The following is a 25,377-nucleotide window of genomic DNA, read 5'->3' as shown; positions in this document are numbered from 1 at the left end:
TTTAAAGTAAGCCAACAGGAAACAGCTCACTGATGAATTAGCATCAACCCAACCAAAGCAGCCATAGCACCTGGCACAGCACTGGGCCGCAGCATCGGGGGAGCCCGGGGCAGCGAGCGAGCGGGGAGCGAGCGGCAGCTGAGCCTGCGCACTACTTACCTTCGAAAGTCAAATAAAACTTTCCTCTGTCAAACCAAACGAGGGAAGGCTGTTCATTCTCTGTATGGCCAGGAGGTGAAGCGGGATGGGGAAGGTTCAGGAGAGGGAGAGAGAAGGACATAGAGTGAGTCACAGAGCAGGACATCCGTCTCGCTATGGGGCAGGGAGCGCAGCAAGCCAAGAGCGTGCGGGGCGGGAGCGGGCTCTGAAACTCAGGGTTTGCCTGGAGAACAAAGCAGGAAGCAAAGCTATGGAAGCCCAATGGAAGGGAATCTCTACCCACTTGGAAAGGATTTCTCTTGTTGCCTATGGATGGAGAGGACTGGGTGCCTTAGACGGTGCCAACATCGCATCCCATGGGGACATCATGATGGGCATGACCAGAGCAGTGCGTGCGGCCGGACTGCAGCACGGCGATATGAATCTCAGGGCACACAGCTCCAGGTGGACGCACACACGGTGCAGCAGATGCCCGACTGGAACTGTCACCAGTCAGCTGCACTCACACCACCCCAAAACTGCCGGAGAAGAAGCAGCGCCTGAAACCAATGCTGCTAAAGTGATGGGCCTGGGGGAGAACAACATCCTGAATTGCTGAATGAACCCTTTCCTTTGGAATGTGCGAGGTGATGGCATGTCACCCCTCAGTGCTTTTTGTCACCAGGGCCACTTTCAGGCCACATTTCCCCACAGTGCAGACGTGGGCACTTTGTCATAGGGCATCCTCTTCTGACAACACGAATGGGAGAAACGCAAAGAAGAGAGTAATAAAGAAAAACAACGAGAAAACAAGTCCCAAGTGAAACCAAGCAGCACAATCTATCAACAAAAACAGAAGGAGAAGAATTTTAACGAGAAAAATAATTGCACGCTTGCTGGCACAAACACAACAGCTTCTTTCTTTGTAGTAAATGACCGCACATGCAACCAGGACGGAAGCACACCAGCACAGCATGAGGGACACGCAAGAAAACCACCACTCCCAGCACCCTTGGATGAGCTCTGATGGACTTTACTGCTCTGGGAGCATCGTGGTGGGGGTGGACATCCCCAGGGCATCGTCAGACCCTACACTGAGAGCACTGTCTGCTCTGACAAGGGGCTGCAGCCCTTGGGGCAAGGAAAGCACTGTGGTGGTGCCTACCCCTGCCCAGGGTGGACACAGCGAGCACAGAATGAGTCACTGCAAAACATCATGAAGAAGCTTCATTCATTAAATTATATGGGAAAGGAAAATACGTATATGTAAAAATGAGCGCTTAGAGGAGATACTTCAAGCTCATCCCAGGGGGAACTCGACACAAGGGCAGGGCTGCTGGCAATGAGCACAGCCCAAACTTCATAGCAACTCCTCCTGGCCTCCACCTGCCCCTTACTCGGTTGTCTTCCATCAAAGCCTCTATGAGTTTGCAGCAGCATGCTGTAATGGAGCTGAAGAGCTACACCCATGACACCTCCAGGGTGAAGCCCCAGTGGGATGGAGACGTGGGCGGGAGGCAGTGCTGCCATTCCCAGTGGCCTCATATTGGGAGATCCCATGGAATGCCTCACACCATTGCCAAGCGCGCACAGACACAAACAAATTTGTGTTGCTCTTCTTTCTCTAGCAATCTTCTCTAGCATCCAACCTGCTCCTGTGGCAAGGGTCCCAGCTGCTGCCAGCCTGTGGCACAGCAGTGTCATGGGACATCCCCACCGAGCGCGCCGGCACATCATCAGAACAGGAAAACCAACAGGAAAGGCCACGGAAAGAAAAGGGAGCGGGGTGTGATCCTGGTCGAAATGGAGCTGCGGGAAGCGAGGGTGCAGGCAAGGTGACAGGGATGGAGGCACAGGGGAAGGCAGCACCCCCAGAGCACAGACCTCAGAGCTGACAGCCAGACATGGAGTATCTGCAGGTGCCCCATGCCACACGGGCACCCCATGGGTTGAGCAAGAAATGTGTTTCTGAGGATGTTTCCTCCAGAAGCAGCACCTTGTTATGATTGAGGATGTGTGAAGCAAAGGGATTCGAAGAGCCTTTGCCAGAGCCCATTTCCCACTCCCACTTTAAGGGGAAACGCATATTTCAGACATTTGAAGAGTTTGAGCAGTTGTTGCTTCCTGGATCCCAGAATCTGGCTTCCGGCCCTCCTCCCCTCCAGGGTATGAGCATCCCCCACAAAAAGCTGCTTTTGACCAACCTTATAGACCACAAACATGTTTCACGTTGCTTTGCACTTGATGATAACCTCTACCTTCTCCAAACACATATTTTCTATAACTGCTGGAGAAAGCCTCCACGACAACAACACCTTGAGGACCCGCCACACCCAGCTGCTGTCCCTGTTTGCATTTGAAAACCTAATTACAATGAATGAGCTTGAACCCAAAGACCGAGCTAGCAAACCAAAAGGGGCTGGGCGCTCTCTCAAGGCCGTTTGGAGGAAGGAAAGGTGAAAGAAAAGCAGTGCTGTAGGATTTTTACCAACTGTGGGAGTGGTGGCTGCACTCAGGGAATTGGTGGAAGATATGGAAGAAGTACTTTCAGCACGGGCTAAAGGTGCTATCGGAGGAGGACTGGATGAGTGAATAGGAGGACTAAAAGGCCTGGACTGGAGAAAAACATAAAATAACACAAGGTTAAAGAAAATACTCACAGAACATTTGTATTAAACAAACAGAAGCTATCGCTGAAGATGTCACCGTGATGCACCCCACCTGCTGACAGCCTGAGGTCCCCATGGGGAGGGTTGCATTTAGTGCAAGCAGTATCAGGTAGGCATGGCCTTGATGCTCCCATCCCCACTTCCTGTGCTGCTTCACATCCCAGTGGCCCAGACTTCATGCAGGGCACCACATCCCTTTTGGCACAGGAATAATATTCCACCCTCTCTATACCTGCTAACCCCAGGCAGACCCAACCCCTGCACCCCCCAGCTCGCTGCTGTTCTCCCACACCATTTATTTCTGTGCATAAATAGCAACAAAAACTGCAAGCAGCCCCTGTGAACGCAAGCATGCTGCACCTACCAGGTCTGCGACGGAGGGCTTGCCAGGGGGCAGCTTGGGCCGGGATGGGGGTCGTGGTGGTGGGGGTGGTGGGGTGCTGCAGGCGGCCAGTGGTGTGCCGGGGCGAGCTGGGGACGAGGAGCCTGCAACAGAGATGGGGCATCAGCAGCACATCAGCACACAGATCTGCTCCCAGGAGCCGGTGGGGAGGGGACGGGATGTTCCCACATCAATTTCCCCATGGCGGTTGCTCCAGAGCAGCAGCTTTGCACAGCTGAGCATACCGTGATTGCTGCAGTGCTCGTGGGGGTGACCCCAGTCAGGCAGCTTTATCCAAGCAGGAGAAAATGATGAACTGGGAGTGAAATCTCCACCTGCAACAGCTTTTGTTGTGCCAAGAGCTGTAGGGAAAGGGCACTTCTTCCCCTCCATCCCGACAGCTTGTGTTGGCAAGAGAACAGGTTTGAACTCTTCTTCCTGAGCGTCCCACAAAACCACACTGCTCCTCCATTTGTCTTGGTACAGCTCTCGCTGGGCTTCTGCAGCTCTCAGGGCAGTGCACAGGGCCATCGTGGGGCCATTTCCCAGCCATGGGAAGCGGAGAGGCCAGGCAGGGATGTGGCTTTGTCCCAGTGAAGAAGAACAAGGGTGGGAAGGGCGGAAAAGCAGATCTGCTGGGAGCACTGCCAACAGCCCAGCTCTCTGGGAGAGCTTCCATGAAGAAGATGGTGAGGCTTTCATGGTCACTGTGGTCATTGGCAGCTGTGGCCATGCTGACTTTTTTGCCTCCAGACAGAAATTTTAAGAGACGCTTAAGAGAAAATCCAGTGGATCTCTTTGTTCCATGGGTAGACTTCCTCCCAGGGTAAGTTTGTTGATATCAGCACTGTGCAGCAATCACAGACCACTGCTGCCCAACAGAAGTGGATCTGCAGCATGGCGATGCTGCCCTGATATTGCAGCACCCACCTACCCAGCGTTGGTTACCAGCACCACGGACTGCAGGAGCGCACTCTGGTTTGGAGCAGCATGTTTTGCTTGAGCAGACAGTAAGATAATGCTTTTAGCTTTGTATTTCCCCACTTAGAAGATAAACAGCTCACCGAGCATTTTGTATGTGAGCTCACAGTAAGAAAACATCAAAACTAAGCCTGTGGAGCTTGGACCTACGTAACTGAGTGCTAAGATGAGATGTAGGTTTGTTTAAAGAGCATGAGTCCCAGCCACTCACCCAAGCATCTCTGAAATTTAAGCTGTTCTTATTTAGAAGCCTAATTTGGGTGCCGAAGGTTGATTTTTTCTCCCCTTTGTGCCACTTTTAAAGCCAAACCAGAATTATTCAGAGGTAATCCAGCAGTACTCAATGTCATGTGATGGATCCATACACGCATTTGATACAGAAGCAATGTCCCATCAGCTGGCCAAAGGCCTTCCAGGTGCCAGATTTAACACAGAGTTGTTCATTCTTCCCCATGTAAGGTCTCTCTGCAGAAAGAACCATCAGCAGCGCACCATGACCCAGCAGGATCCTGCTCACACTCTGATTCCCTGTCCAGCCATGGGGGAACCCAGACCCCCATGGGACACCAAGGCAGGAGTACATCAGGCCCCCCAGCACCCCAAAGGTGGACCAGGGTTGGGTACAGCAACCCAGACCTCACACTGAGAGAAAGCAGAGGAGCAGTAAGGGAGACGGAGCAACATCCAACTGCCACCAGATGTGGCTGTGTGAAGGTTTGTACTATTTTTGTGCGCATGTTTCAACATTTGACATGTTTACAGCTCGCTTTCCCACCTTGAACTGGTTAGGAATAGCAGCCAGCAGTCTGCAAAGCACGCAGAAAGGAGACAGAAGGTAACAAGTAAGAGATGAGGATACTCTGAACAGGGAGCCCAATTGCAGGCAGCTCCTTGCTCACACCAAGGGGAATTCCTCCACCTGCCCCACCATCACATCCCCATCTTCAGCTTAGTCAGTGCAGCTCAGCCATCTTGGGGGCAGGAAGTAATTAATGGAGAAACTCAACAGTCCCACGGTGACCTCCTGGAGACGCTCCAGCTCTGAGTGGTGCCACGGGGATCCCACTCCACCAACCCCCTAGAACCTTATGGGAGCAGCACAACGAAGTCACAGCACTGCCACAAAGCCAAGCCACGCTCACAGGAAAAGCAAAGCACCACAGACACCAAAGCTCCTCCAACCACACATGGAGCAGGGGAGTCTTACCCCCTCCCTCCCCCATCCAATGTGGGACTGTCATTAAAGTGATCGGGACCAATTCCAACCCAATGCTCTTGATGTAAAGCTGGTAACAGCAGTGGGACACAGGTCGATCCTGGATTAGGTCTCCATGCAGGACGGCAGCTGGTGAGGATGTTCCAGGAGTTGGGCTCAGTGATTCTTATGGGTTTCTTCCAACTCAGGATATTATATGACTTTATGAGTGGCACAAGTCCCGGTGCAGGGCCCTGCTTCTGCCCTGACACAACACAAGAAGGCTGCAGGTTTTCAAGCTCAGAGATCTGGTGTAAACTGACCTCTCAGAGCTCGCTTGCCCCAGCAGACACACATTTATAATTGAGCAGGTGAAGCCAGGCAGGCAGCACACATCGGACAAAGCTATCGGGTTTTGTCTCTCTGAAACACACATTCTGAAAGCCATTTCTCAAAACCCAGCTCTGGCTGCCTGCTCCCAGAACCCGGGCAGGGCAGACAGGGACTGCATTCACCCACTCACCTACTGAGGTCCCAACAGCCCCACGGCGATGGTGCGAGACAAGCAGACTGAAAAAGCCAAGGTGATGATTTACCTGAAGTACTTGTGCCTCTGTTCACTCTGAAGCCTACAGATGACACAGCTGCAGACAGAGCCCCCCTCTTCCCAATGACGTTGGGTGTACACACAAAGCAGAGGTGGGAAGGGTTGATGGAACACCTCAGCTTTGGGAAGGAAGGCTTTGGGAAGGCTTTCAGACCCATCTGACACCAGACACAGTGGGGAGCAGGGAGGAGGACGACACGGAGGCCGAGGGCAGGGGAAGCAGAGCGGGGCAGCAGGACGTACCGCTGGGGCTTCCTGCTCCGCTGCTGGCGCCCGGCCCGGGGGATGACACGACTGTACGGTAGGTGGCGGCGGAGGGGGCGGCGGGGTGGCTCTTTGTCCCGGCCCAAATTCCTTCGGTGAGGCGACCGCCGGTTCCGCGTTCTCCTCTTTCGCGTAGGGCTGCTCCAAAGCCTTCTTCTGCAGCTCGTCCAGGCGCAGCGGGGAGGGCAGGGCACGGGGCGGCTCAGCCCCTGGGCTGCCCATTACCACCGGGGGGGATGCTGCTGGCTCCCGGGGCCTCGGCACCGCCGTCGTGTTTTCCGGGGATGGATCGGAAAAATTGACCCACTTGTTTTCCGCATGAGCAGCCACAGACTTGGGGGATAGCACGGGGCCAAAAATGCTGTCCAAGTCATTGATTGTTGGTGGTTTGTCACTTTTGGCCTCCGTGGCTGGCTGGTCACCTCCTGTGGTCAAAGCAGTGGGTTTAAGCTTAGCATTAAGAGGGCTGCGGTGGCGCGGGGCTTGGCGCCAGCTGCTTTCTAGAGGGATGCTCAAAGCACATTGCCAAGCACGTGGCTCATCGGCTGCTGGGGGACATCACTCCCAAAGCACACTTGGTTGAAATACATACACTGCACAGGAGAGCATGCAGCCGCCCAGCCCCATGGGTTGCCTCATACAAGGCGCTCCTTTCCACGCACCATTTACAGCTGGCACACAGCCTTCATTATGTCACGGCTAAATAGCGTCATTATCATCACCAGGAATTATTAGTTAGCTATTAGACTCACACAGTAAGCACAGCAAACTGAAGCTCTCTTACACTCCTCTCATATATATATATTTATACACACAAATATAAATATATACATTTACACATGCTGGTTTGACGCTCCCACTGGCAAAGGGCATGCAGTACAGGACAGCACATAGGGTGTATGTATTTCAGCTGCAGCTGGCAGCAGATGAAGCTCTGGTGGCTCTCTGCTTGCTCTCTGAGCTGCCACCATCACCACACATCACTGTTAATGACTGACAACACCTGGCTGCGAGGCTCCATCACACACCCCAGCACAGTGCAATGCCCACACTCCTGTCCCAGCTCAGTTTGCTGCTTTGCTCACTGTTTGCAGCTCGGGGACACGGAGTGAGGCTGCATTTTGCACACATGCTATGCAGGAGTATGTCTGACCTCACACAGCACAGCCTGGAGGAGCAGGAACTGCAATCCCTTCCTACAAGCAGCACCATCTATTGCATGCTTACACAGTGCTGGATTTACTCCAGCTGCATGCCAGTACCTCACTCAGCTTTCCTTCACTCACAGTGCAGCATATATGCCTCTCCCTGCTCACAACCTGGGAGGGCACAGTGGGCAGGAGCAGCCCAAGCCCACTCTTCCGTAGGCCCAGAAGCAGGCTGGATGGCTCCAGCCAGAGTGGGAGGGAGGCAGCAGAGCTATTTATTGCCAATGCAGAGCAGGATTTAAGGCTGGCTTTATATTTTGTTCCCAGAAATGACTGACACCAGCAGCACGGGGAGAAGAGAGCAGCAACCGAGCCAGAGCAACACCAGCTCAGGACCAGCAACGTCTTTGCAGCATCGCCCTGAACACAACATCTGCTGAAAAAACACGGACGCAACACAGGACACACAGGGGCCAAATCCACATCTGAAATGCAGCCGTTGCATGGGATGCCCTAGGGGGAGCCAACCCCGCGGGTCCAGATCCGGCCGTACTACATCACGTGCTAGGAGCTGTGCGCCTGGCCTTTACCTGGTGCCACTGTCAGGGGTGATGCAGTGCGGGGCGGCGTGGCCGGGATGTTCTTGGGAGGCAGTGGTGGAGGAGCTGCGAGAGAAGGAGAGGAGAGCATAGAATGATTTGTGTTGGAAAAGCCCTCTGGGGTCCCCAGCCCACCCTCCTATGTCCACATCCCTCAGTGCCACAGCTCTGGAACACCCCCAGGGATGGGGGTCCCCAACCTCTGGGCAGCTCTGCAGTGCTGAGCGCTCTCTGGGAGAAGAGAATTTCTCCCAGTATCCAACCTGACCCTCCCTTGGTTCAATGTGCTATGGGGACCAGCTCTACGCCCAGCTGAATGCAGAGCACTCAAGGAAGATGGAAGAAAATGATCTCCATGAATGGTTTGCACTGCTTCCCTATTGCTCCCTCTGCACAGCACTGGGCTGTTCTCCCAACACTACCTAGAGCCAGCAGCAACAACAGAAGGTTTGGGTTCATGTATGTATACACGTTTGGTTTTTTTTTTTTGTCAACTTACTTCCAATTGGAAAAGGTCTCTGCAGCTTTGGGGACTCAGTGCTGTTGGGCTGGAAGGAGCCCCAGATCTCGGGCTGGTCCAGAGGAGCTGGGAAAAGAAAGCAAATAAATACAAGTGCAATGGAGATGATAAAGCTTTTTCCTGCAAATAGCAGAAGGAGCAGTTAAGGTGTGCTCATCTAAAGCTTGCAAGGAGAGGAAACTAAACACTGATGTCAACCCCTCGCTAATTAAAGGCATTTATTTTCCCTGTAATGTTAGATAACTACAGGGCTGCCTGCTTTTTAAACAGGACGTGCAATTAGTTTGACACTCATGATGCTTGACAAACAAAACAATGCAAATTTGTGTCTTTGGAGGCTTATTGCATTAAGTGAAACACTGAATTAATTACTGAAATCCTCTGGAACTTTAGGATACAGAGAAAATAACTTAGGTATTAAACAAAGAAGCCCAGCTGCATTTACACAGTTGGGGAACAAAAACCCAACAACTCCTCTATATCACATTTAAGCATCTCACACTGTTTCTCTCAGGCTATACGTGCAGAGCCACATGTAGGGACAGCTTTGCTCCAAGATTTAAGCAGAGCTGTTCATTATGAGGGATGGGTGCAGACCCCAACACACCGTCCAGCTTCTGCTCCTCAAATGCTGACTCCAGTGGGGGCCCAAAGAGCGGTGCCAGCGCAGCCGGGTCCTCCAGGGGCTTCCTGCTGTGGGACAGAGGCACACAACATTCACAATGTGCTGTGAGAAGCTGTGCTTGAGCACAAACGTGTACTTGCAGGGAGCTGGTGTGCTTTAGACTCTCGGCATGCATGCGACTGTGTGCTAAGGTGCTTCAAGTCACATCTGGATGACAACCTAATGGTAGCCTAGTGGAGAGCCCTACTGATGGACTCCATGGAGCCATGAGGCCTTTTGCTGGCCCCTTTATTGTATCCACATACACCCCCCAGACTGACCTGCTGGGTTCCGGCGTGGGTGTGGAGCGCCGGGGCCGTGCAATCTCCTCACCTGTGCAAGGTCAGACAGAGCAAGCTTAGAGCTGTGCCCCCAACCCCACATCTCCCCCCACATCCCATGCCAAGCCCACTATAGAGGTGCAGGCAGAGAAAAGCCTGAGCTTAACTTGGCTCTTGTCTCTACAGTAGATGGCTGTGCTTCTGCTACAGGGCACCCCAGGGATGTCCATACGGCCTTCCTTAAGGGGACACTTGGGTGCCATCATTTCTGCCGCAGCAAACCCGCCCTCCCCCCTCCCTTCCCTTTATTAAATTAATTTTAAAGGCCGCCACCGCCAAGCTGTCTGCACTAATTACTTAGGACATACTTACTGGATAAATTCCTCTTAATCATCCCCTGGAATTACAAACACAGGAGGTCAGCGGGGTGTGCAGGGACACAGGCACGTCGCGATCAGAACCCGCAGCAGCAGCACGGCACACAGGGCAGAAATTGGCTGAGAGTTACTGTGCGTGGCTGAGAGATGCCCACCCGCACATATGCGCTAGGAAATCGGGTTTGCTCCCAGCAGACAGGGAGCAGACAGAGCCTAGCAAGAAGACTTTGCGCCCCATAAACCCATCCCTGGCAGCCCCGGCACACAGCTGACAGCTGTCACTCCAACCACATGAGCACCCATTGGAGGCAGCATGAAAACAAAATCCTCACCTCTGATGGGCTAGGGACTGATCTACGCCAAATAATGCATGGTCAGCAACCTAAAGCCCCGCTCTCGCCACACAACACGCAGCACCTGCATGCAGTAAAAGCCCCCTCACATCCCCCTCCAGAGCATTGCAACATCACTGCTTGCACAAACATGGCCAAAGGCAGCAAGGAAGGGGGCAAGGAAGGAGCTTACCGGGCTGCGCCGCTGCGGTCAGCGAGAAGGGAGAGAGAACAGACACCTGGTCAGAGAGGGATGCGTCAGCACCAGTGTGGCACCGTGCCTGAACTGGCATCCCAGGGACAGGGAGCATTCCTGCTTGGGAACTCAGGGTTGGGACCCCTGGGATGCTCTTCCCCCAGTTTTTCAAGCAGCCCCATGCTGACGCACGGCCATCTCTGAATACAACGAGGGTGGTGCATGCAGAGCTGCCCTCAGGGTGTTTTGGGGTTCCTCTGTGCTGCGGTGCTGGTAGGCACAGACCCCAGAAGCCAGGCACACAGCACATCCCACACCTGCCCTTCTGATGCCCTCGGGTATGGATATTTTGGCAACTGAAACCCTTAGATCCTGGTGCCCTGGGTCAGCTCCTGCAACGGAGCACAAGTGGAGACCAGCACCCCTGGACAGAGGAAATTTGCCCATTTTGGGCTCAGAATGGCCTCACACCAAGCCCTTATGAGGACAACACCACAGTTGCACGCAGCAGCATTGTGGTCACAAAACACAGATGCTCTTTCCTGCCTTCCACTACATGCTGGTGCACAAGGATGCGTGTAAAACCTGCTCATGAAGAGTTGTGCCCTTGCACATCTCATCCAGCACCAGCCACAGCCTTACCACAGAGCACATGGACTACACACATCTCAAGGAAACACAACCAGGCTCTTATCCATAGAATCACAGAACTGTTTGAGTTGGAGGAGACCTCTGAAGGCCATCTGGTCCCACTCCCCACAATGAACAGGGACACCCACAGCTCCATAGGTGCTCAGAGCTCATCCCTGACCTTGGGTGTCTGCAGGGATGGGGCACCACTGCCTCTCTGGGCTCCCTGCTCCACCCACCAAGCTAAACCCAAGGGTGAAAGACAGCAACGAACATCACGCCTTCCAGAACTGTCAGATTTGTGATTTGCCTTTACATTCTAGTTCCAGAGACATGCAGAACAGGTGCCAGGAAAGCAGAGAACACAAGTTAAGACTGTATTAGAAGTTTGTAAGCAAAAAAATTAATATATGTATTTCTTACCGGACTTTTCCTCTAAAAGAATGCAGAAAAATAAAATAAAAAAAAAAAGAGAAAATAAGATACTTTCTGTGAGGGGCTAACACAGAACTAAAAAGTTTGCACCTATGAACAGAAGGCATCAGCTTCTCCCAGCACCTTTCTGTAAGCTAGTGGCATTGCAATGATTTGGGAAAGAGAAATAAAAACAGGGAGGATTTCACCTTGGCTTCTATTTTGGCTTCAGATGAGGGCTGAAGATAAACTCTGAGCAGCTTCAGCTGCAGACACTCTATAGCCCACTCCAAAGCCCATAGGAAAAGCAAACCTCACAGATCTGTTCCAAGCAGAACAGACAGGGATGCGATAACAATCTCAACAAGCCTTAGGAAAACCAGCGGGTAGCAGCATTCATACCAGGGAGCAGACATGGCTGTTCCTTTCAGACACCCCTGGGAGGGAAGCATCCTACAGCAGCACTACAGAGAACCCACAGATGTTCCCCAGCTCAAGAACTGCGACCAAGCCCCACCGCTGCTTTCAATGGATCCAGTTGATAAGGACCCAGAGCCGAGGTTCCCCACTCACACCCAAGGGAAGGGACTCCCTGGGCCAAAGCAAGCAGACAGGAGAAGAGCTGGGGACACGGAGAACTCACCACAGGGGATGGAGAAAGTGCAATGTTGCCTACAGATGCCTTCAGCTCATCCACCGTAGCTGCGCTCTTCAGGATATCCTTAGCCTGCAGTGGTTTGATCTTGATGTTGTACTTCTTGTGGGCCTCCTCCTCCTCCTCGGACTCACTGGAGGAGTAGAAGTGCTTCCCTTTGGTGGGTGCAGAGCAGCTAAGGAAGATTGCTTGGGGATCAGGAGCGCCCACCAGCTCAGCAACGGGTCAAAAACTTGCATCTCACCGATAATTGGGAATTAAGCATTTCTGAAGCACTCACCCTTGACCTCAATGGCATGAGCAGCTGCAGGGACAAGCCCTCCTGCACTACCCATGGAAATGGGTAAGAAGACTGCTCTGCTGCAGCCCAGCAAGGTCTGCATTCGTGCTTGACCATCCTCCCTCAGCTCTGATGGAGACAAAGCCCTCCATCAGCAGAAGGTGGAATCCTGTTGTTTGCTTGCCCTTCTGCAGCTGTGAGCAGGATGCTATAAGCCCCGAGCTTGGCACACATGCAGCATCCACAGGTTGCATCCTTGTCTCCTCACTCCTTATGGGGATGCATTATAGACCTGTAGATCACAACCAAGTAGAGTGCATCAGGTTGCCCAGTACTGCGCTCCTGCTCAAGCCATAGCATGGATCAAAGGCAATTAAACATGCCTCCTGTTCCACTGCCATAGCTAATGCTCTCTGGGAGCTGGTTTGGGCTGCAGAGTAACAGCTCAAAAGGTGAATAAAAGGGAAAAAAAACAACCAAAAACCCCACAACCATAAAAGCCAATGGCCTTTCTGTGAACCCCAGCTCATCTTACAGGTCGTAAGCCAAGAGGCCAAGTCCACAACAAAGGATATAGCCTGGCTCCTCGGGCCGGATGCTGTAGCCCTCCTCATCAAGCTCTGGGGAGTTCTGCATGGGGCACAAAACATGAAGGATCAACACTGCTGCTGTTTTTGTTGTTGCTGTCACAATACTAAATTTGTTTTCGCAACACCCAATTGCAAGCCACGTTTGTTTTTGGTTGTCCTCAATGTCCTTGAGGCACAGGGCAGTGCTTTCCTCACCTACAGAGTGAAGAATGGTCCTTCACTTGGTCACCTGGTTTCTGGACCATTTTATAAGCCTGCCTTCTGGATCAGTTCTCAATTTGTTGATGCCACATAAAATCATTAAGTTTGGAAAGGTACACTATGATCATCTAGTCCCCCCACGCCCACTGAACCATGTCCTTTAGTACCCTTTCCTTTAAAAGAGATCCAGAATACACACCAGAGAAGGATTTATTTCCTTGCACATCTGTAATAATGTCTCTGAAGTCATTATTTTTTATTCAGTATGCCTCATCTTTGAAGCAGAGAGTGGGGGTGGGGAACACGGCTCACAAAGGAGCATTGCCCATGGCAGAGGCAGAGCCTTCAGACACTTACATATCTGTCCCAGTCGATCTCTGCATAAAATCCATTTGGGGCCCCGTTGGTTTTCTTCTGTAACATATGGGAAAACAAGATTTCAACACTTAAAATGAAGGAAAAAAATAGGAGAACATTGCATATACGCAGGTGTTCGTGCACCTGTGTAGTGAGACACTACCACATAAGCTGAGCAAAGGTTCACGGGGCTCTCTTTAAACCAACCCTTGGGTTTAAGCTCCCTTAAAGATGGCATTTCTCAAGGGCAGGGAGCACAGGCAGATGGCTCTGTGCCCACCCAGGTTGGGTTTGTTGTTCTCCATCACAGGCAGCCAGGCCACAGCCATTCTAGGGGCCAGGATGCAAGCTGAGCCCCAGGCATCCATTGCTCACCAGAATCACAGCTGTGCCAGCCCCAAGCTGCCATAATGGTCACAGAGACCTGGAGTCAAGCATCAAAATGATGACCAAGCCCCACTATAGAGTTTTTCTATAAATGGGCCTTGCCCAGGGCTGGTGAGGCTCATGGTGATCCTGTGATCAGCACTCAACAGTGTGTACCAAGTCCTGGGTATCTGATGGAGAGTAAAGGAAGAATACAGTCAAGTACAATATTGTCCTTCACTTCCAAGGTTGGGGTCATCATCAAATTGCTGTTGTACAGAGGTGACTGCCACCAGCAATGCACTTTTCTTCCCAACAGCGATGGCACTGACATGATCCAGCAATTCTGTGGCCCAGGTACTGGCCTAACTCAACCTAACCCACATTTTCCTGCAGTCTGGATCTCTAAACAAGAACTACACTCTGTTCTCAATAACTCATTTGTAGCTGTAACCAAGCATTTCCTTACCGAGTTATTTTTTCCTTGCTCCCGTGTGCCCTCAGGTTTGCTATGGCAAGGTGGCTCATTGAGATGAGGGCTGAGAGGCTGGAATGGATTGGGGTTGGGCAGAAAGAGGGTTAACGTGTTGGGCAGTTGGTTGGTTTTAAACAGAAGAACAAATGAAAGGAATCAGCAAACACTGTGGGGTCTATAAGGAGGGGAGGACTCCCCAGAAGGGCCATATTCAGCAGTCAGGTTGGCCCCAGGGCTATCATCCCTACCACAATATGGCTTTCTGCAAGAACATGCTATGGGATGAAAACTGAAATCTCTCCATGCTCCAATTCCAAAATACTCAGTGCTCTCATTACATATTAAATAAAAAAAAAGTAAAGAAACTGCTTTCCTGCTTCCTGCAGCTTACTGGAGCACTGGAAACCCTGCCTATCCTACAAGAAACCAAACCACCTGCAAAACCCAAAATACACATCTTACGGAGAAAGCATCAGCTGCTGGCAAGGGTTGGAAGTGGTGTTTAGGTTTCCAGCTCAGAGATCTTGCCCTCAGCCCATCTGAACCAGTGCTACCATCAGCCATGCCCAAGGAGCTGTCAGCTGGGTTTTCACTGCCCAAAATTACATTTGGCACTGCTCAATGCAGCAGTTTTACTTACTACATATTTCTGCATGTCACAAAACTCTATTTCATTGTGTTTTGTGAGGTTTTGTTTAACTGCTGAACAGAGCCTTGATTAAAGCACTACCTGAGCTGCAGGCTTCTTAATCACTAATTAACAGCCAGTAACGAACGGCAGAGGAACGTGGGTGAGCCCAAAGCCAAGGATCTTGGATCAGATGTAGGAAACAAGATGGCACATCTCTAAAGGAGCAACGTGGCACCCTGATGTCTGTATGATGCCACACTGCACAGCGATGCCATGTGTCCCTGGCACTGGGCTGGGCACGCAGTGCTGCTCTCCTGCTGAACGTCTCCCTAGGGCTTATTTTAAGCCTCTAATGCCTGAATCCACACAGTCCCAGTCTGAGCCCAACATACTTAACTGTAAATTGGAAATCAAGCAGCTAAAGTGCTCCTTCCACTGCCTGGTTCTAGCAGGAGCTTTCCTATCCCTAACCAAGAAAAGCAGCAGCATCTTGAGGACAGCTATCCATCCTCATTTCAGTTTAATATAGAAAACAAACTGATGTAAGAAACAGGTGTGTGGCGATTTGCCCTTAACCCCAACCACAGAAAATCTGCCCTGAGCCGATTGCGCTCAGCAGGAGCTGGAATCTCCGGGCACCTGAGCCGCCACAGGGGGTAACAGCACCTGCTGCCTATTTTCACCCTGTCAATTTTGTACAGAGTCCTGTATTATTATTATTTAAACAGCTTCATCTGGACTTGGACACTTATTTTCTATGTTAAGGAGGAAGTGGTTCACAAAATAAGCTCCCATGATGGCCAACAAAGCTGCTAACGCAGCACTGCGCGGTACTTACGATGCCGTCCCTGTCCGGTGACCCCCTGCAAGGAACAGAAAAGGCACTTGGGTTAGCTCCAGCACAGCCCCACTTGAGGAAATGCAGAAATGGTGCTCTGAATGCTCCCGCAGCAACTGGAGCTGTCATTACAGCATTGCCAGCAAAGCCCAATTGCTGGTGTGCTCCTCAGAAACCCTGCACAGTGTGCTCTCGTGTTGTAGGACAGCGCACACATCGGCACAGAGTGCTTCTGTGCTGCAGAAGTTGGTAGAAGTCGCACGTGAGTAATTCAGACTCCATGCAGCAAGACTGTTCCCTGCCAGAAGCATCACTGCTTCATTTTTGGGTGGGTTTTTTTAGGCAGGTGGAGCTGAAAACCTCCCATCACCACCATGTCTGGGGGCTTTGGCCCTGGGGCACAGCAAGTAGCCTCACAAGGCAACACTGGGCCGAGTGTCAGCAAGGGGCTGCTTAGCAAAGGGACGGATGTGTTTGTTGGATCCAGGCTGGCCCCTTGTTGATGTGTTGCCAGAGATTTTCCACAAATTAACGTCTGACTCATGGCACCACAGAAAACCTGAAGGGAGCTGCTGCTGGGTTGGGCTAATTTGATGGAGATTAATGCCTTTTTGTCAAACTTCACCGTAACGCCGATGCGTGCTCCTCTCTCATCTCAGGCTTCATCTCCCACCTCCCTCACTACAGCCTTCTCCTCTGCTGGCTGTGACCCAACCTCCTCCAGATGTGGCCCAGGGACCCAAAGTCCCTCCAGCAGCGAAGCTGAGCTCCATGCCACCACTGCCCACCAAAGGCCCTCCTGTTTCAATGGGGTTTGCATCTGAACAGGTTCCAGCAGATGTGCACATCAGTATTTGGGCAGAGATTGATCTGATCACCGCTCAGTGTCACCACGCATGGCAAACACAGGCATGTTCCCACAGCACTACAGAGCACACGTGGCTGCAGGTCTCTGCGTGCACGGGAGGAAATAGCTCTGAAGCAGCCATCGCTGTGAGCCGTGACTTGAGGATGACAGATGTCCCCAACACACCCAGCTCCTTCCTGCCCTGGCACTGCTGTCCTGCCATCATTACTTATTAATGCATTTTATATCTCATTGACTTACGTGGAATCGGTGTCCTTTTCTTTCTTGCGTATACCAAAGGCCTTCCTTGTACGTTTTTTCAGTCCTGCAGGTAGGAGTATAAGAATGCAATATGCATGTTACACTCCAAATTAAACCACCAAGAGGTTGCTTCCCCAATTGCCAGCTCTAAGTCATAAAGAAGGTGAAAAGAACCACCCAGCAGAGCACTGCAGGCAGCACGTGCTCCTGGTTACACCTTGCCATTATTAAGTGAATGCTCATTAACTTGCTCAATTGCATATTTCACAGTAAGTATTTCTGACCTTACTGTCTTAGTGATACACTCCCTCACCACACTGCAGGCAGTGGGGAAACCTTTCTTAGGGGTAAATAAATGAAGAAAAACCAAAAACTTACTTAAATCACCAGGCTGATGCAGTGGTTCAGCACAGTGTTTATAGTTACAGCAGCACCGACCCGCTGGGGACAGGGGCACACAGCCCTCAACGGCCAAAGCTGCAGGTACTGGCCGAGCATCACTTCTAACAGTAGCTCTGGGCCTTCCCTGCCATTTTCCAGAGGAAAAGCTGTCCCTGAGAGCACTCGAACACCTTGCAATGAGTGCACATAGGTAGCTGTTTTAGCATTTGAACCGCTTGGACCTACCACGAAGCTGGACTGCTGCTCTCCTCTGCTCTGCCTTCAAGCTTGTGCATGCCTTCCAACCAAAGCCATTTTTTGCTTTCCCAGGAGCATCTCACTCCTCCGGATGGATGCAACAAGCACCCCCAGTGCTGCCTTTCTGGAGCACATCACAGCCCACCAGACTTGAATTATCACAACACAAGAGAAGCCTCAAGGCTCCTGATCTGCTGCAGCCAGATGGTTGGTTGTCCAACAACAGGGCCAAGCCTGGCAGCACCAGGAAAGATTATGGCAACTCTCTGGTGCCGCTGATGGAGCTTCGGGGTCAGTGCTAGCAGGTCTGAAGGCAGTGCAGCAGCCCAGCCCCAGGCACGAACCCCACACCTTTGCACAGCAGCCCTCATTTGGCTTCGTCTCGTCTCCCAGCTTTCCCACCAAGCAAGTTATTAATAACACAGGAAGATCTCAGCCCCCAGAATAACACTGACCTCCAAACCCAAAGTAGAACAGGGAGGGAAGTGAATGACCAAACTGAGACGCTGTTTGGCCTTATCTGAAGAAAAGCCCAATTTGGCTAAATTTTGTAACGAAGCCTCCTGCTCAGTTATATAATAGACCCACCATCTGCTGGAAATGTAACTACACTTAGGGGAAGGAAAGATGTTTAAGGAAGAGTGAGAGCTTCCACAGCACCACCAACCACAGCAGAACCAGTGCATCATGCTGGGGCTCTCATCCCAAACGTGCAGCTCCCTGCAGCAGGGCATTAGTCACCTTCCATTTACTACCATCTTTCCCCCCCTCCTTGTAATACCTATGAATCAGTATCCAAGAAATGCAACTCGGTATTTAATGCTCTGAGGCTTTCCAACCTTAATCTTAAGAACTGTGCAAACATCTTCTAGGCCAAAGACTTAACAGCTCTACAAGAAAGAGAGTCCCATTCTCCCAGTGCCAGCGGCCTCCTTCCATTGGATGGGACAACAGGTATGCTCCTGTATGCTCCTGGTCCCCCAACAGGGAGGGGTGCTGGGAGGAAGAGCTTCAGAAAAGCAATATCCATTTCAACAGAGAAAACATCCATGGGAATACTGTTGCCCCAAATGCTCTTTTTTTGATGACAGAAGCATTAAAATAAAGCTATTCAAATGTTTTGATCCACTGGGACTGCTCATTCTGCACTGGGATGAACACATGCATGACCACATGGAGCCTCGGGACCCCAAGCACCTGCAAGGGGAGGAGAAAAGGAGAAATTCTGCCATTTTAGGGACAAACAGCATCAACTCTGAACACCATGAAACATGAAATGGTCAGTTTGTTTTGCAGTTGGTTTGCTGCTGCGTTGTTGGGGCTGTTTATTTCCTGGAGCTGGATGCAGGCAATGCCCATTCCCTTTGCATGCACACCTGCTCCTGCTGAATTACTTCCCTAGGTCCAAACATGGGGAAATCTGCTGCTGTTTCCAAGCCAAGTGACAGTATTTACTTTGTTCCAGAATGAATAACCCTCAATTTGCTCAGCAAAACCAAAGCAGAGGGAAGACAAAACGCCTCTGGACTGACACGTGCCTGCCCCAGGCTCCAAGCTAGAAGATCTGACAGATCCAAAGCTATTTGGGGACCAAGAATATCTTGCAGGGCAAGGACAAGGCTCCATACTCTCCACACAAAAACAAGGCCCATCAGAAAAAGTTTCATTTTCCAAAGATTGCTTGGAAAACCCTTATACAGGCTGCAGGATGCACCCACGGGCACTGTAACCATCATTTGTGGTGCACAGTGCAATGACATCTAAATGGGCACCCAAACAACGCTGGAACCTGAAGCAGCTCTTGGCTCCTTGTAAAGGAGCAATGAGCACAGCATGGTATGGATGCCTGCACCAAGCATCTTTTACACTTATACATATATTTTATATTTAAGATCATAAGGAAGCAAGTCATCACGCACATGCTGCGCACTAACCTCAGGAATGCAGCCACACTGATTGCTTGCTGCCTGTTTACCCCACAATCAGGTCTGTAGGATCAGCTCACAGGGAGCCATGGGACACAAGTGTCCCCACAGCACTGCCAGGACACAAGGTGCAGATACAGCTGTGGCTTTCATTCTTGGCTGGCACACAAATGCCAAATACGCTTCTCAAGGTTGCTGTGCTATGCAAGTCATGGCCCAGGACAGGTGCTCCCTCCCTAGTGATGCTCAGATTCTTATTTTTAGGGTTTTCTGTTTGCTGGTCAGGAACAGGAGATGAGGGCACTCCCAGAGACCACCCAAGCACTGAGCAGCTACAGGAGGACTTGTTGACACAAGGACAACATGGACGGTGTCCCCCAGCGTGGTCAGGAAAGGGCTCTGCAACCAAGGCCTGGATGGGTTGCCAGGGAAGAGGTGTCACCTGCTTCAGTGCCAACATGGTCATCCAGAAGCGTTAACTTACACAAAATACATTCAAATTCACATCTGCACATTGGGAAGATTCACACCCAAAATTAAGCACAACACGGGCTGTCTTTCCAGTTCCAGAACCATCCCATTCTTGCATGGTCTGCCATCAAATACTTGGATTTTAGAGAGGGGATTAACCACAAGAACGTGTAACTAATAAGAAAGCCAAGGAGGCCTGACCCAAGAGGAAGCCCCCATCGCCAGGCACTGAGCCCCTCCCAGCACCTGCTTCCAAAGCACAGCCACACTGCCCAGAGGGGCTCCAGGTCCCAGGTGGAAGGACCTGGGCAAACATCACTAATAAATCACACTGGTTTCTTCTGCACTAGAGCCAAGACGAGGGCAACACCCTACAAAGCTCCAAGGAATTGTACTAAAACCAACCTCCTTCCCCATCAGGAAGGGCACGCTCAGAGGGACCAAAAGGTGCCCAGGGGCACGGCCAGTGGGAGCAGTGGGGATCTCAGAGGTCTTTTCCAACCAGAATGATTCTATGGTCCTATGAGAAGCACACCAGATGAGCCCATCTTGGGCATATTTACAAATCTCACCATCTTCCAGAAAACCTCACCTGTGTGGGGACTACTGCATATCCTGAACGTGCATTTCAAAAGGTATGCTATAGGTTTGAAGTACTTCAAGTGGGAAATACCAAAGCTCAACAATAAGGAACCCTGCACATTCCCCCTTGGCCCATCCTCCATCCATCCCATGGCAGTGCCATTATGGGATCTCCCTACCTGGAAAACTGAGGGATGTGAAGAAGCATCTCAGTGCTGCTCCCAGCAATAGTAAACAAAAAAAACCCAGCCTTTCAGCCCACAAGAAGAGCTGCACGCACATCCTTTCATGAGCACCACAGGTCGTGGGGAGGGGCTTCTAGCTGTGCAGGGGAGGGTTTGGTGCATGCCTTGGTACCACCTCGCCATAGCTGTGTCTGCGTTCATTTCTTATATCTTGTGATACAAGAGCTTCTGGTTAAGCCAAAAGAACACCCAGGCTGGCATTGTACTGACAAGCTTGTTTGTAAGCTTAGAGCATCAGCGACAAGGGCAGGATACAGCGGAAGACCCAGCCGAGGGGCTGCATGGCAGCAGGGGGCTGGGATGCTCTCCAAGGGACATGCAGAGTGACAAATGCCCACTGACACTGCACACACACACTTGAAAGCCCGGCACCCATTCATAATTCATCAGCTCTAATACCAGGGCGCATCTCTAACGATGTCTCCGCCGGGTTCTGTAGAAGTGGCTCTGCAGCACAGCACAGCAGCACGGCAGGAGGTGCCCCCCAGCACTGCGTCCTGTGCTGGAAGCCCCACCTCCACCAAACCCCCACAGCCATTCCAGCACACCCCGTGCCCTGAGCTGGCTGCTCAGCTCCCCGCAGCTGCAGAGGGTGGGAGGTTATTTTCCCCACCCTCACCCAATAGTTCTCAAGAAAAGCCACAACAAAACATATGCATGCACACACAAAAAAAGAAGAAAACACTGGGGGGGGAGAATTTCCCCCAAACAAACAGGTACAAACCCATTAAAATCCCCCACCTCCACGGGGATGGGTCTGGCTGCGGTCACCCCCAGCATCTTTGCTGCACAAACCACACAGCAGTGCTTCAGAGGTGCTTGGGAGTGGGGAACATGAAAGCACAGCTGGCACTCAGCATTGGGTAAGATTTAAAGAGTCATAATTGAAGCCCTCAGAAGGGTGTGCCAAGGTCAGGGCGCTGGGATGGTGAGGAGCAGATCCCTGACATGGCTGCATTGGGTGATTTTTCCAGTGCTGGTACCTTGCTGCTTCCCAATCCATATCTCACATCAATCTGCCTTTGCACTGGGAGCGGGGCAGCATCACCCCCACTGCTGGAAGGGTTGTATGGGCAAACCCAGTGCTGGCCACCCCCACACCCTGCTGGGAGGGCTGGGCTGCTCCTTCAGCTCTCCTGCAAACCTAGCATCCGTGAAACCAAAAAAATACCCAAACCCAACCCAGAAGTTGACGGATGTGCCGTTCCATGGGGTTGAAAGCACACAACCATCAGCAGCAGCTGTAGCCATTCCGCCAGCCTTCCTCTGCCAACAGAGCAACACACCTCCAAAAACCCTCAGGAACATCAGCCTGTAATTGAGCTTCAATTAAAAATGAATAGCTGAGGCCATTCAGGAGCAGCAGGCCAGGCTTTGTGCTGCTATGTTACACACGAGCAGGGCAGGAGCCAGGGTCCTCCTTATCCCCACTGAATGTACACAGCACAAATATACCATCTTATGGAAAAGGATGCGTTGGGTGAGCACGGAGGATGGGAACACCACCACACGTGTGCCTGGAAGGGAGAGCCAGCGTCCAGCAACCATCAGCATCTCAACAGCAAAAGGCTCTCCCTGAAGGTCTCCACAGACACAATAAGGGCAAATTTGGGCACTGAGCAGCTCTGTGCAGCAGGGATGGCTGTGGGCAACCACTCATCCAACCTTCAGCTGCCTGAGGCCCTGCGGCAAAGACTCAAGGAGACGTGATTTAACCTGGATTCCTTTTTTCCTAAAGAGTCCTTATAATGTGCCCAACACCAACAAATGGGGCAGCAGGGACTCCAAAAGCTGTGTTTGGGCACACTTCAAACTGGGCTCACCAAACGAATGCTTTTACATTTGCATCCCATGTACCTATGAACCATAGAACCATTGCAGCTGGAAAAGCACTCTGCTCCCCAAGCCCACTCTCATCCCCTCCCCTGTGCCCACACCCCTCAGTGCCACATCCCCACAGCTCTGAACACCCAGGGATGGTGACCCCCTACCCCATTGGTAGCTGTGCAGTGCTGAGCGCTCTTTGGAAAAGAAAATTCTCCTAATATCCAAGCTGACTCCCCCCCAGTGCCACATGAGGCCTTTAGTTCTCATTCTAGCCCTTCATTTTCTACTTTCCCATCCAAAAAGCCCTGTCCAGAAACATCTCAATACTTCTCATGGCCCAGCAGTCCGACACATGGTGTGAGGGCTCTGCGTTGGCTGCCCAGCTCCTATTTCAGCTGGCATCCTCTGCACCTTCACACAGCGTGGGTTTGAACTGGGGAGTGCTATCAGGCTTAACCCAACACATTTCCCAAATTCCCAGAGTTTGGGTGGGGCTTTGTTGTTGTTGTTTTCAAGCTAGATCCCTTTATCCCCTCCCTCCCTCCTTTAGCAAGACCTATTGAGAAACGTGCTGCCCTAGGAACAGCTGGAAAATCCCAAACCAGCTTGGCTGGACTGGGTGGTGTGCCCAGAGCTCTGCTATCTGCTGGCATCGAGGCCCATCATCAGCCCAGCCGATACAGAAACTCCCTGAGCCCCACGTGCTACACACACACACACTGACATCCAGAAGCACCTTGTTTATCAGAACAAGACCACCTAAAACATGACAAAGCCAAGGTTCTCTCTTTGGAAAAGGAAAAGCTTCCTCTGCTCCGTGCCCTTGGCTGCCCCCAGGCCCAGTGTTACCCAGCTGAGACAAGCACTGCTAGGAGGCAGCACAAAGCGTGGCCATATGGGACGTGAGCAGCCGCCCATGGAAGCCCCCAGCATGACCAGATGCCCCAGAAACACTCAGAGAAAGCAGAGCAGAAATTCCTGCCATCTCAGCCAACCTCTGACCTCAGGGAGGGTGGGAGGAACTGCCGGCCCCAGTGCCACCCCTATGGGATCATCCATCAGCGGATCTTCCAACACTGCACAACATTTGCACTGAGCACCACATTGCAGCAGTGATTTCAAAACTTAATTGAGCCATATGACAGAGCTTCAGTGCACCCAAGATGCAACAGATTAAAAAAAAAAAAAAAAAGAGATAAATACACCCCTTTGTTCTCTTGCACGTGGATGTTTACCTTCACAACATCACCAGGTTGTTTTGTTCCCCCCCCCGCCACTTTTCTATGGCTTCTGCCCCCATCTACAAAGAGAACTAGAAGATACCCCATCTTCATCCTGAACCCAGCACAAGTCCCCATCACCCCAAGAGGCCACATTCTCCTGTTCCCATGGGAGGACCCAACCCCAGTCAGGCCAGCTCTGTGGCACCAGCAGCCCCAGAGTGCCCCAATTCAGCACCACCCAAACCCCACGGCACAGTCAGTGCAGGGAAACACAAGTGCTTCACACAAGGCTTTGAGAGCTTGAAATTGGTTCTAAGTTGAGGGCATTCAAAATGTTAGGGCCGTGGTCAATGGGCACGGCAAGAACGGGTTGGGCTTGGTGATCTTAAAGGGCTTTTCCAACCGGAAGGGTTCTATGAAAAGGAAGCCTCTGTGCAAGGTGTCAGTGGGGCACCGGACATGAAAGTTTCACTCTCCCACAAATAAAGCCAGTTTCCAACTGTTTAAAAATTAATCAAAAGCATTAATTATTTCTTCTCACTCCATTTTATCGCTTCCACCCCAGTTCCCACGCACGAGTCGCCGGTAATGGGGAAACTTTCTACAGCCGGTCCCCTTTTCCTGAAAACCACGCAAGACGGTTCCGTGAGCCACCATCCCACCGCCATCAGAACCACCGAGGAACCCAGAAGGGAGCCCAGCCCAGCCCCCTCCGCAGGCAGACGGAGCCGCCGCACCCAGCGCGGCAGCAGCCCGGCTGCGATTCCCACCCGTTAATTCCCCCGAAGACGCAGCGCTCGCGAGGAGCGGCTCCCGCAGCCGAGCTGTGTCACCGGCTGTGCTGTGAGTCACGGCTCGGAGCGCAGCGCTGTGCCCTGAGATCAAATCTTTCCCTTCGCACCCATCCCCTCTCCGACGTCGGTGGAGCATAAATAAGGCCCTGAAGGACAGGGATGCCCGCTCCCCTCACCCCAAGGGATCACGCAGCGCACGCAGCCCTCGGTCATGGATGTGACCAAGGGGAGGTGGGCATCTTCCGTCGGCACAGCGGGGTGACGGCCCCACGGATCCCCATTTCTGCCCATTGCTGAGGTCGCACACGGGGCTGGATCCGGGCACCCTGCACCGGGGTGGCACGAATAAAGCAGAACACCTCTACGATGCGTGCTGGGGCCTTGAAGGCCAAGAGCCGTTCTGCTTTAAGCGGATAAAACCCTTCCTCCACGGCATCTCGCCGCAGAAGGCGTAAGGAGGAGCTCTACATATGGCCGAGCGGATAACGCGGGTTACAATCTGTGCAAGCGGTGCCCGGGGGCCGTTCCCCGCACAGACACACAGCGCTCAACCGGAGCCCATCTCCCCTTCCATCTCCTCTGTGCCCCCTCCCCAGCACCGCACCTCCCTACCCGGCGGCGAATGGTCCCTCTCGGAGCATCCCTTCCCGGTGGAGGGATGCGCACACATAGCAGCGCACGGCCATAAATCGCGCGGCCCCACCCACCCCCCCACGACCCCGCACGAAGGGCCGGGGCCGTGCAGACCCCATGCGGGGGGGTACCCCGGCCCC

The 25,377-nt window shown here is 52.1% G+C and overlaps 1 protein-coding gene across 1 annotated transcript; it reads right to left on the bottom strand.

Moving 5' to 3' along the window:
• Positions 1-16,966, bottom strand: LOC100539826 (SH3-containing GRB2-like protein 3-interacting protein 1; the record flags this gene model as incomplete). Its single annotated transcript, XM_031554894.1, is given in 16 exon segments — positions 1-219; positions 2,627-2,753; positions 3,172-3,293; positions 6,216-6,278; positions 6,281-6,661; positions 7,975-8,049; positions 8,483-8,569; positions 9,111-9,196; positions 9,449-9,500; positions 9,821-9,845; positions 12,041-12,216; positions 12,908-12,962; positions 13,481-13,537; positions 14,316-14,393; positions 15,791-15,815; positions 16,899-16,966. Coding segments are annotated over 16 exon segments (1,545 nt in total), but the record flags the coding sequence as incomplete, so codon positions are not given.
• Positions 16,967-25,377: the final 8,411 nt, after the last annotated feature.

This window comes from Meleagris gallopavo, chromosome 10, assembly GCF_000146605.3.
Source record: "Meleagris gallopavo isolate NT-WF06-2002-E0010 breed Aviagen turkey brand Nicholas breeding stock chromosome 10, Turkey_5.1, whole genome shotgun sequence".
In the NCBI taxonomy this organism is placed as follows: Eukaryota; Metazoa; Chordata; class Aves; order Galliformes; family Phasianidae; genus Meleagris; species Meleagris gallopavo.
This window is presented reverse-complemented; position numbering and strand designations above follow the sequence as displayed.